This window comes from Pelodiscus sinensis, chromosome 4, assembly GCF_049634645.1.
Source record: "Pelodiscus sinensis isolate JC-2024 chromosome 4, ASM4963464v1, whole genome shotgun sequence".
In the NCBI taxonomy this organism is placed as follows: Eukaryota; Metazoa; Chordata; order Testudines; family Trionychidae; genus Pelodiscus; species Pelodiscus sinensis.
Window position 1 is genome coordinate 107480523 of NC_134714.1, and position 12140 is coordinate 107492662.

The 12140-nt window shown below is 42.9% G+C and overlaps 1 protein-coding gene across 3 annotated transcripts in view; it reads left to right on the forward strand.

Annotated features, from left to right (window-relative positions):
• The window catches only part of TRIM66 (tripartite motif containing 66), an 82394-nt gene that overhangs the window by 28303 nt on the left and 41951 nt on the right, over window positions 1-12140 (forward strand). For all 3 annotated transcript variants that reach the window (XM_025189972.2, XM_075927994.1, XM_075927995.1), the window contains exons 3-6: window positions 2146-2293; window positions 9171-9303; window positions 10053-10169; window positions 11305-11419. In XM_025189972.2, coding sequence (XP_025045757.2) covers window positions 2146-2293; window positions 9171-9303; window positions 10053-10169; window positions 11305-11419 — 513 coding nt within the window. The remainder of the gene's footprint in view (window positions 1-2145; window positions 2294-9170; window positions 9304-10052; window positions 10170-11304; window positions 11420-12140) is intronic.

Sequence of the window (12140 nt, forward strand, 5' to 3'; positions counted from 1 at the left end):
AAGCAGCTTGCTTTGTTGACAGAACTGAATGTAGTCTAGATGCTCTTTGTCGACAGTATCTGTCTACAAAGCTTCTGTCGACAAAAGCCTGTAGTCTAGATGTACCCTCAGTGTCTGATGATATTGAGATGTAAAGTGCTCCCACACATTGGCAGGCCCCCCCCAGAGTTGTAGCTCAGGGCTGTGCATGCCAAATGTGCACAGTCAATGTGTCTGTTTAATAACTTAGGTTTCATTTCTATACAAAAATTTTTTCATAAGGTTTATAACAAAAATCCCAGTAATACAAAGATTCCTCCCCCCGCACCTTTTCTTTAGCACTGGTGGAAATTAGCACCCATGTGCCTAGAAAAACCTACTTTCAGTGTTTGACCCAATGCATGTTGCCTCCTGACCCTACCTGACTGCTCTTTTAATTTAGCTTTAGATATCATGCTCCTTTTGGGGTAACCTGTTACCTTCACCCACAGGACTGAGTGTTCTCTTAGCCCATCCTTTCCCTCCCCATCCATCCCATGGGCTGTGCTTCAGGTTTTCTTAGTTAAGATAACCCACCATGGCCACGATCATGCTCTGACCAGATGCCTTTGTTAGCAACAGTGGACTCCCAGCAGCTTTATCCTTCTCTGGGGCTTCTCTTGCTCTTGAACAGACAGAGCTTGAAGCAAGGCATTTGCTATAGCTTGTGTAGCCTCTTGACTAATCAGAATGGGCCATTGCTTTAACTTTCAGTTCTCTGTGCAAACCTAATGACTTCCTATGCTGTGTTCCTGTTGACTGATAACCCCTAGGCTACGTCTACAGTGGCATGATTTTTCAGAAATGCTTTTAACGGAAAAGTTTTCCGTTAAAAGCATTTTCGGAAAAGCGCGTCTAGATTGGCAGGATGCTTTTCCGGAAAAGCACTTTTTCCGGAAAAGCATCCATGGCCAATCTAGACGCGCTTTCCCGCAAAAAAGCCCCGATCGTCATTTTCGTGATCGGGGCTTTTTTGCGGAAAACACTACTGTGCTGTCTACACTGGCCCTTTTCCGGAACAGTTTTCTGGAAAAAGACTTTTGCCCGAACAGAAGCAGCATAGTTTTTCCGGAAAAGCACTGATGATTTTACATTAGATTGTCAGTGCTTTTGTGGAAATTCAAGCGGCCAGTGTAGACAGCTAGCAAGTTTTTCTGGAAAAGCGGCTGATTTTCCAGAATAACTTGCCAGTGTAGACACAGCCCTACTGTTTTACAATTCTGAGTCAGCATCACTGCAAATGCCAGATGAGGTGCATTCATCTCTGAAGAGCGTTCAGGTCTCCTTTAGGAGTCTCTCTCAATTGGACTTCCAGTGTGAAGCAAGAGTGCTGAATGCCCAGAGGTCCAGCATAAGGAGATGGTGAAGCCATCCTGTCTTAGACTAGAGGAAGAATTGAAACCCTTAAAGGGCCTAGAATTTTGAAGGATTTCCCCCAAGAATCTGTTCCAAAGCGGGGGCTGTAGCACCAATCTTTTGGATCCATGACGCATGGTTAGCCTTGCTTGGTTAACCTTTTTTCCACAGACTGGACAATATTCTATCATGTTCCTGAAGGGACTCATAATTCCTGTGTACTGATTAGTTTTCTTGTGTTTGTACATCATTATCTGTTATCGTACTAATAGCAAATACAAATGACCTCTTGTCCTCTGCAAGTGTCTCTTTTTGGCGAAGCAACTATCCCCACTCACTCCATACATGGAAATCAGACAATTCTTACTTCATCAATGCATCGATTTTTTAGGACCAGAAAGCCAGAACCATTCTGATCATTTAGCCTGACCTCTGGCATAACACAGGCCATAGAATTTGCCAGTAATTCTGGTAATAGCCCTGTAACTATTTCTTCCTCAAGAAAGTCATTATAAAGGTATTCATCACTTCCTGTGATGATCTTGTTCTCTCTCTTGACCAGTGTAAATGAGGAGAAATTCCACTGATGTCAGATGTATTATATTGGTGTAAGAGAGAAAAGAATCAGGGCCAGTGCTCACAGTTATTAGAATAACCAAGCCTCCAAGGTTTTGAATCGCAGTGTCTTCAATTTAGCAGTTTCTACAGGATCATTGGAAGAGTTCTGCATTTAATTATACTTGTACATAATTGCACCTTTTTTTCCCCCAGAGTTGTTCCACGTGTAAAGAGAAGAGACCTGCTCACAGTCTATGTACTAACTGCAATAAGTGGCTGTGCAGTTCATGTACAGAGGAACACAGGCATGGCAAGGAAACTGGAGACCATTTTCTGTCTGTCTCACTGAAGGGCTCCTCAGGTAGAAATATAAACTTTGAAGCGCTGTGTTTTTTGTGTGTGTGGTAATTCAGTTGAAAACACTGGGCCTCCCTAGGGTTTGCAGTTTGCACGGTTGGGAATACATATTACAAATACATTCAGTAGGGATTTGATAGCGCCATTCTGCAGCAACACAGAGTTGGCACTACACTTTCAGAATCAATGCCACCCCACTCCTCAGGGAGGATTGGATGAGCTAGTGTGTTTCAGGGTGACCGAATCCTTCCAAAAAGCCCTGCCTACATGCAGAGATTTTGCAGGATGTACAGTCCTTTCCGTCAGTGGTTCTCAAACTTTGGCGCCCGCGGTCCACCAGCCAAAAATCCATGATGACAAAACGGTTGCAGGAGTGAACTGGGCGGTGCGGGGTCTGGCTGAGAGATCAGGTGCAGGAGCAGGCTAAGGGCGGGGGTTCTGGGTGGGAGGTTGAGTGCAAGAGTGGGCTGGGGGGTCTGGGAGAGGGTGCAGGAACGATGTATGGGGGTGAGAGGTCTCGGCAGGAATGGGTGCTTTCCTGTTCTATGCCTCCTGTTGCTTCCAGTACTGCCTCTCACTGCTCTCATTGGCCATGATTCTGACCAATGGGGACAGCGGGGAAAGCCTCCAAGGGAGCGGTTTCCTGTGCTGCTGTTCTCCACAGCTGGGAGGAGAGGAAGTGGTAGTGTGTAGAGCTGCTTCCTTGCCCCACAAGCTGGATCTAGCCCCCAAAGCTCACCCCCTGCCCTGCAGCAGGAAGCTGAGGTGGCCTTTCCAAGGGGCAGCGCTGCATGAAGCTGGGGTCAGCTGGGGACTCCAGCTGATCCCGGGCTCCTGCAATGCTGTTCTTTGGAACGCCACTGCTGCGTTTCAAAGGGGCATCTGCACTGAGCCTAGGGTCAGCTGAGGACTCCAGCTGCTCCCCGGTTTCTGCAGCGCTGCCCTTTGGAAACGTTGCTGCAGCATTTTGAAGTAGAAGCGCATGCGATTAATTACACAATTAACACCATAAATGGAAATTATGCTATGAGGAAATTAATAATTCTGTCTTCAGAGAAGAGTTTGAATCGTGTGATAAGGAGGATAAACAAAATAAGGAAAAGTTGCTCATTAAGTGAATGTGGTCCCTTCTGTGCATTGATCCTTCAGGAAAACTAGTAGGTGATCATACACATAAAGCCTGTATCATAATGCATATACACAAAGGGGCCTAATTAAGGTTACACATCAAGATTAATTGTAGCATTTCCCAACTTTTGAATTTTTGACTTTGCAATTTTATATTTTTAATGGAGTTTTGTGTGAGAAGTATCTATTTAGCTTAAGTTGATTAGAAGCAAATTAAGTAAAACTGAAATAAGCTATTCACAGACTGTAAAGCATTTTGCAGTAGGATTTTGCACCAGTTTAACTAAACTGATTTAAGACTCTGTCTACACTAGATATTTTACAACAGCATAGTTATACCAATGCAGCTGTAAGAACTACTATGTAACTACTTTGTGCCGACAGGAGATCTCTCTCTCGTCAACATAATTAAACCACTCGCCAAAGAGTGGCACTACAGGCAGTCCCCGGGTTACATGGATCCGACTTACATCGGATCCCTACTTACAAATGGGGTGAGGCAACCCCGCACTAGCTGCTTCCCCCCAGCAGACCAGGGAGACGCGAAGCTAGCACCCCCCCCCTCCCTCCCCAGCAGACCAAGGAGATGCGGAGCTGCTTTTCTCAGCAGACACCTCAGCTTGAGAATAAAGGACTGAGGGAAGTGAGGTGTGGGAGAATAAAAGTGAGCTCTGGAGAAATGTTTGGCTAGAGTTTCCCCTACAATATGGACCAGTTCCGACTTACATACAAATTCAACTTAAGAACAAACCTACAGTCCCTATCTTGTACGTAACCCGGGGACTGCCTGTATATGTGTCGGCAGGAAAGCAACTCTTGCCAACATATAGTGCTCTCTGCTCTGGTGTAATTTATGTTGGTCAGGAGTGTGTTTTTTCCACACCCCAAAGTAACAAAATTTAGTGACAAAAGTGCTGGTATAGGTATAGCCTAAGTCAGGTCCGGGCAAAAGACACTCAGCAGGTCAGATCTGGCCTGCCTAGGACTTTGATCCGGCCCATGCAGCTGTTCCAGGCCCCGCCCCCTAGCACATTGCCTGGGAGCTGCATGAGCCCTTTCAACTGCTTCTGTTTAAAGGTCTCGTGCCTTTCTCATTGCGTGGCAGGTGCGGGGAAGGCGCAAGCCCTTTGAACAGAAGCAGTTGAAAGGGCTTGCGCATCTCTGGCTCCCAGGCAATGTGCTAGCGGCACTGGAGCTGCGAGCCCTTAACTTGTGAGCTCTTTTAACTGCTTCTATTTAAAGGGCTCATGCCTTCCATCCCAGGACCCAACCCTTTGGTCTGAGGCCCCTCCCCTTCCTGGGTGGTCTGTGACCACTTCAAAAATTTTTGAAGTGGCCCACGCTCAAAAATTATTGCCCACCTCTGCCCAAGGTTCACTCTTAGATTAAACCAGTGCATCTCTTTCATGGTTTTGTGTGTGTCAAAGAGACTAAGCAGAAGACGGGAGTGAAAGGCAGAAAGTAGAACCTAGATGTGCTCTTTTGGGACTTCTCTAAGAGCATTTTAGAAAATGCTATACAATCACTGTAGAAGCAAGGAAGGGTGGGGGCTGCTCCAGCTGGGCTGAAGCGTCCCCTGCCCATAGTGGGCTGCTCCAGTCTGACTTGGGCCCACCCAGCCCAGCTGGGTTAACCATTCACATCCCTATTTTTAGAATTACATTGGACCCCAAGCAAGGAAATGGTAAGCTGTTTTCTGTATCTAAACTTCTGTTACATAAAAAAAAAAATAGCATTTTGTAAGAATATAAGAATGGCCATACTAGGTCAGATCAATAGCCCAATATCTTGCCTTCTGTTGGTGGCCAACGTCACATACATCGGAGAGAATGAACACAGCAGAGCACTTTTATTCTCGGATTCATCCCATGTTGTTCAGTCCCATATTCTGGCAATCAGAAGTTTAGGGACACCAGAGCATTGGATTGAATCATGACCATTTTAGCTAATCGCCATCAATGGACGTAACCTACAACAATGTATCTAATTTTTAAAAGTCCATTTATATTTTTGACCTTCACAACAACCCCAGCAAATAGTTCTACTGGTTGATGTTGTGTGAAGAAGCACTCCCTTATGTCTGTTTTAAGCCTAATGCCTATTAATTTTGCTGGGTGACTCCTGGTTCTTGTGTTATGTGAAAAGGTAAATAACTTTTCCTTATTCACTTTCTCCATACCATTCATGTTTTTACAGACCTGTGTCATATCCCCCCAAAGTCATCTCCTTTCCGAGCTGAACGGTTCCAGTATTTTTAATCGCTCTTCAAGTGGAGGGGGGTTCTAGTCCCCTAATAATGTTTGTTGCTTGTCTCTGTCCTTTTCCAAATTGTAATATATTTTTAAGATGGTGACCAAAATTGCAGCATGGATGGGTTTACCTAGTGCCATTATATTGATCTATCTCTTTCCTAATGCTTCCCTAACATTGTTACCTTTTTTGATTACCACTGCACATTGAGAAGATATTTTCACAGAACTGTCCATAATAGCTCAAAGATTTATTTCTGTTTTGGTAACAGCTAATTTAGACTCCGTCATTTTGTGTGTGTGTGTGTGTGTGTGTGTTGGGATGTGTGTGTGTGTGTGTTGGGATTATATTTTTCAATATTGTTTATCAGCATTACATTTCATTTGCCATTTTGTTGCCCAGTCACCCAGTTTTGTTAGATTTCCTTTCTAACTTTTTGCAGTCAGGTTTGAATAACTATTTTTAGTAATTTTATATCATCAGTAAACTTTGCCACCTAAATATATTTCCCTTTTTTCAGATAATTTATGAATTTATTTAACAGTGCAAATCCCAGTACAGATCTTTGCTATTTTGCACTGTGAAAATTGACCATTTATTCCTCATTGTTGTTTCCTATCTTTTAGCCAGTTATCTCATCTTCTCTCTTATCCCATGATTGCCTGCTCTTGCTTAAGAGCCATTGATGAGCACCCATGTCAAAGGCTTTCTGAAAGTCAAAATATGCTATATCCATTGGCTCTTTCTTGTCCACATGCTTGTTGATCACCTCGGCTACGTCTACACTACATGGCTCAGTTGATGGAGCCATGTAAAATAGTTTACTCGGCATTGTCAAAGAAGTGGGGATTTAAATAATCCCCGCTTCATTAAAATAAAAATGGCCACCGTGCTGTGCTGACAATCAGCTGATCCAGCACAGCGTGGCAGTCTAGACACAGCGTGGTCAACAAAGGCTTCCTTGGGTTGGTGACTGCATTTCAAGTGATGGTGACAACACAGGACAAAGTCTCCACAAGATTGTTCCTCTGGGGATGTGATTATTTGCTTTTATTTCCTTCTTCCCGTCCTCCCCTGAAATATGCAAACCTCATAAAAGGACTAATAACATGGGCTAGTGTCAGCCCATGGATAAGGGCTGTGTGAACTCTTCTGCCTATTTCTGTGATAACCTGTTTGAGCGTTCAGCCTTTCTTCAGCAAAGACTGCCAGTCATGTGAGACTCTGTGATGTGCATAAAGTAGAATTAATATGGAGCTATTATATCTGTTTTCACTTGCACCCTAAGCTGGGTCTCCACAGATGAAAGTGTGCCCTGTAAACTGCTTTTGCCCTATTATGAAGTAGTGACTGACAAACTTTAAAAAGTTTGGTGGGTGGGTTAAGTTATATATCTCAAGTGTGAACACTTAGCTGGTACCTCTGGGACTCAAGAAAATAGCTTCTGAGTTTTCAGCACAGATGCATTTACAAGGATATAATTCCAGAAAGTGGGCTTTGCTACTCTTATTTCACTATCTCTTTATATTCTCTTTCACTCTCCTCTCATGCTATCTTTCTCTTCTCATGGTTGCACTCACTCTAAGGCAATTCTACCATACCTGGAGGGAAGCAAGTATAGACTGTATACGGGCAACCCTTCCTTTTCACGCTTCCATTGTGCATGGCTTACTCTCCCACCATGAAGACGGTGGTAGGGAAGGGGCATGGCCGCCACCCTCTGCTCCTGTTCCCACAAAGTTACTTCCCCCAGCCTCACAGGGACATTCTCCTGTCCCTCCTCGTCATTGTATGAGTCTTCCCTGGAGGTGGACATGTTGCCCTGATCTGAGGCTGTTTTCAGTTTGGGGTGTTGCTTAGGGCGGGTTGGTTGCTCCAGGTCCACTCTGCCCGACCACAGATGCATGCACTGGGCGACTTCCCCGCCCTACTGTAGCCTAGCTATCCAGTTGCCCCAAAAGCTAGAAAAAAAAATCAAAACAACTGTTTGGTTTGGACTCTCTGGTTATGTAGGTTTAACCTTCTGTGGGCCTTTTCCCCCTCAGATAGCAAAAGAAGGGGAAAAAGTCCCAAAAGTTCAAAACTGCAAAAGAGAGAAAAAAAGCGTCCTTTAAAAATCCTGACGTCTGTGTTCCTGGTTCAAAATGATCCTACCAGTGCTGCCACCATTAAGTGTAAAAAACAACAACCCTTCTTCTTAAACCCAGGAAGAAGCACTTGGACTTTTTGCAGTGGGGTACCCCCAAGCTCTTTTACCACAAGAGAGCTTGACGAAAAAAAGAGAAAACAGACTGTAATCTCTGATAGCTGACCTATCAGTCTAGGCATGCATATATAGACCTCCTACGACCTTCCAGGACACAAGAATCAAATCATCGTCTTAAAAACGGTGGTTTTATTAACAAAACAAAAAGATATACCTGATAAAGCATACTTGGTTGTTAGGTGTTACAGAACAACCGAGAAAAGAACAGATTACAAGACAGAAAAATGGTATCTCTGGGTGCAGGTTAGATACAATCAATGGGTGCGTGGGGAGAATATGGACATGGACTTAGCACTGAGAAGTTTAACCAAACAACAAAACAAAGAAAATAACCTGACCGTGACTACATACACATTTTCCTATCTACTCACAATTTACTTCAAGGTCCAGTCAATTTCTATGCCTAGTATTTTTTGTAGATATGGTAGCTCTGCCTGGTTCCGTTCATCTTGTTTTCCCCAGCTTGTAGCTTAAAACTCACACAAAGAGAACAGCAGGCAGATGCATCTTTTCAATTCAAATTTCAACACTCTCTGCCACTGGCTCCCTGCCAACACCCCCTACCGACCTGAGTTTAACCCTTTAGTCATCGAATACTGGCCAGCACTCCTCCTACTCATTATAAATGCTTACCATGTTTTAATGCTCAGGAGCAGGTGCAGGAACTACAAGTTGTTGACATTTATGTAATGCTGCATTTGAATATGGAAGCCAAACATGAGTATAAGGAACACCCCAAGGACAACTTTTTAGCAATAAACAATCTTCTTACATCTGTACTGTACTGACTTCGGATTTATTTTACTATATTTATTTTCCTGCATGTTACAACAGTTTCTTTGTTACAATATGAGTATTGCCAACTTCAAGCCCTCAAAATTCATGAATTGATCCCCCAGATCATGAGATTGTCTCAAAAATAATGAGATTTAAAAAAAATACAATTTGGGGTCTTTTTCTGTGCGATCTGGTTTCTGAGCCTTCAGGCTGCATTCAGATCATGTTTTTGTGTTTTGTTCTACAACCATAAAGGCCAGAAACTTACTTTAAAAAATTAAAATTAAGTTTCTTGTATAAGTCTCACGTGACTCCAGGAGCTTGGCATTTAAGTACAAGATTTACAATAAAACCATGAGAGTTGGCAATACTGCAATATGTAAAATGCAAAACCACAGCAATTTTGTGATACCACAGTTACAATTAGTGTTTAGTGACTTCACTGTCTTGTATTCCCCAGGAACTGATGGGGGAACAAATGAGTTTTCCTTGTTTTGTCCAATACACAGTCAAGAGAGCCTTAAGCTGTTTTGTGAGACATGTGATGTCCTTACTTGCCGCAACTGCCTTCTGACAGAGCACAAGGAGCACAGGTACCAAACATTACTTGCTTATTGACCTCACCTAAAACATAGTTAACTTAGCCTTGAGGTTACACGGCTGCATTTCCTATCAGTACAGTCACCAAAATCAAGGAAATCACAGATTGATACACTTTCAACAGGATGCCAAACTCAATTCACATGCCTTGCACCCAGACATGCTCAGAGACTTCAGCTCATATACTTCCAATTCCAGTATCTACCCAACCACAAGGTTCACTTCCAGTTCCTCCCAGTCAGATTCTGGCCTGGGCATGGTTAAGATATCTGACCAGTAAACATATTTATTCAAAGAGTTTATAACATGTTACAGGTTTTACCTCTGTAAACCAGGACTCTCTGGTCCAGCAATATCCTGGCATGCTGCGGGCTAAGAGCAGGGAGATAGGCTGGTGTGGTGCAGCTGGGCTGCCCAGGGTGGACAGATGGGGGAGAGGGGAGGCAGGGTACGAGCCTGGTATGCTTGCTAGCCACACAGAAAGAAATAGGAAACTGCTACTCCCAATGAAAAGCTTTAGCAGCAGATGGAATGTAACAATGGTCAAATTCCTTTAGGGCAGGTGCAGCTTCCAGTACAACTGAGCTCTGAATTCTATTCTGATTTATTATTAATTGGCTAAATCATGACAGTGCCTTATTTGAACCTAGAGAAGAAGGAAGAATATTTAAGGAAGATTTACTGAATGACTAATTTGTGAACAGAACATGAAGCCATGTGAAAACTTGCTCCCCTTTCCCAGGTTCATGCATCTCGAAGAGGCTTTGCAAAATCAGAGGCTTATCCTAGAAAATGTAACAGCCAAAGTGGAAGAGAGAAAAACTGAGATGCAGGTCTCAGCTAAACAGATTGAAGACAGGTAACTGTTGCACGAAAGTGGTATTCAGTAAAAATCCTATTTCAGCTCAAATGCAGCTTTCCAGTGGTAATTGAAGAGGCTAGATTTTTTTCTTTAAAAGTTAAAAAAAAAGTGTAGAGTAAATACCCCAAATATAGGGACGTGAGGGTAAACGAGCCCACAATCCCAAGTGCCAGAGGCTGATGCCTTAGCCACTGGGACCCACCATATCTTCCCACCTTCCCCGATGCCTTATCCTCCCTCCCTTCAGAGGATGCCAGCGCCAGCCTTGGGATAGCTGGTGACCCACCTCCCTGCCTTCAGCGGAGGCCAGCTAATACCCGGGAGCAGCCAAAGATAGTATTTCTTAGTACTATCTAACTTGGACAAACTTAAGGAGCATATGACAATTGACTTCAACTGCAAGAGACTTTATGTTGTCTCTCTGTGATGTGGGTTTCTTGTGCACAGAGACTCTCTCTTCTTGTGGGGGCATAGAAAAGCATGTAGAATATTCTTAGGCTTGAAAGTATTAGGTTTTTTTGTTGATTTCACTTTACAGACACAAACCAAAGACAAAAATGTGTTACTGAAAGCCAAAAAGAAAAGAAAATGCTCTGAGACTTAGATTTAATTATATTTACCTTGTCTGTTTTGACATGTGATGTTGGTGATTTGTATTTAATGGTTATAAAAATTTAACTTATTGGATCTAAATATCTACTAACATTAAATAATTATTTTTAGACTCCCCATAATTTCCCACACCTGTGAAAATTTAAATGGATGAAAATTAAAAAAATGTAAAAGCCATAATTTTGTTCAACTGTGAAAATTTCAGTAGGCAGAAATAAAAATGCTTAACACTGATATTATCCATCAAAATTATAAAAATAAAATGGAATTTTGCCAACCTTAAATATCCTTTACTTGTTCTGTGTGTAGAAGACCCGTAGGGAAGTGTTTGAGAGCCTGATCTAGTTCCACTTACATCAGTTGGAATCTTTCCACTAATTTCAGTGGATAACAGATCAGGCCCTGGGTCTTTTTTTTAATCAATTTTCAGATCTGTTCTCTTTGTAATTAATAACTGTCAAATGCAGAATAAATAGAATGCTGATTGGTTCATGAAGGAGTATTTATACTTTCCCCTCAGATTATTTGAAGTAAAACATTTGCACAGAAAAGTGGAAAATCAGATTAAAATGGCCAAAATGGTTTTGATGAATGAAATCAATAAGCGAACAAATGCCCTTCTAGAGCAACTTGAGGTAAGTGAGAGTGGTACTACTGATACAAAAAATTTGTTTAACAAGGGAGTTTTTCTGATTTCACCTTGGCAAGTTAAATCCTAATCCCAGCCAGAATAAAAAAATCTTCTGTAAATTATAGTGTCTCGGTTTTGAGAAAAAAATATGCTGTAAACTTAAAATGGGATCATAGTAAGAAAGGTAACCATGAAAACCTGGCTCATTATTCGTTCCTTGTGGGTCAGCCACATTTTCATATGCGGTTACAATGGCTGTGCCTACAAAATGCATGGAACTCATAGATGTCCTTGAATCTATTGCCACTGACTTCCCGTTTTCATGTACAGGAAGCCCTCACCATTCATGGTGGATGTGTTCCTGGCACCACTGCAAATGGCAACATTTGTGAATTCTGGCAGCCGCTGCTCTTGGCCCCCATGGTGAGCTCCCTATCATTCCTGAATTCACCCTGGGGCCAAGAGCCATGGGGAATTCACTGTGGCTGCTGGCAGCATTGGGGAACTCACTGTGGGAGCTGGGAGCTGCAGTAAGATCCCCACGGCTCCTGGTCCTCATCACCCCGCCAGGCTGGGACAGGAGACCGCCATGAATACACAGAACTGTGAATAGTGATTCCATGAATTGCCAGGGTCTCCTGTACCAACATGGAATATGCCCAAGCACTTGTTATACCATCCTTTGAATATTAGACTTTCTGGTCCACATTCTGGAAAATGATCTG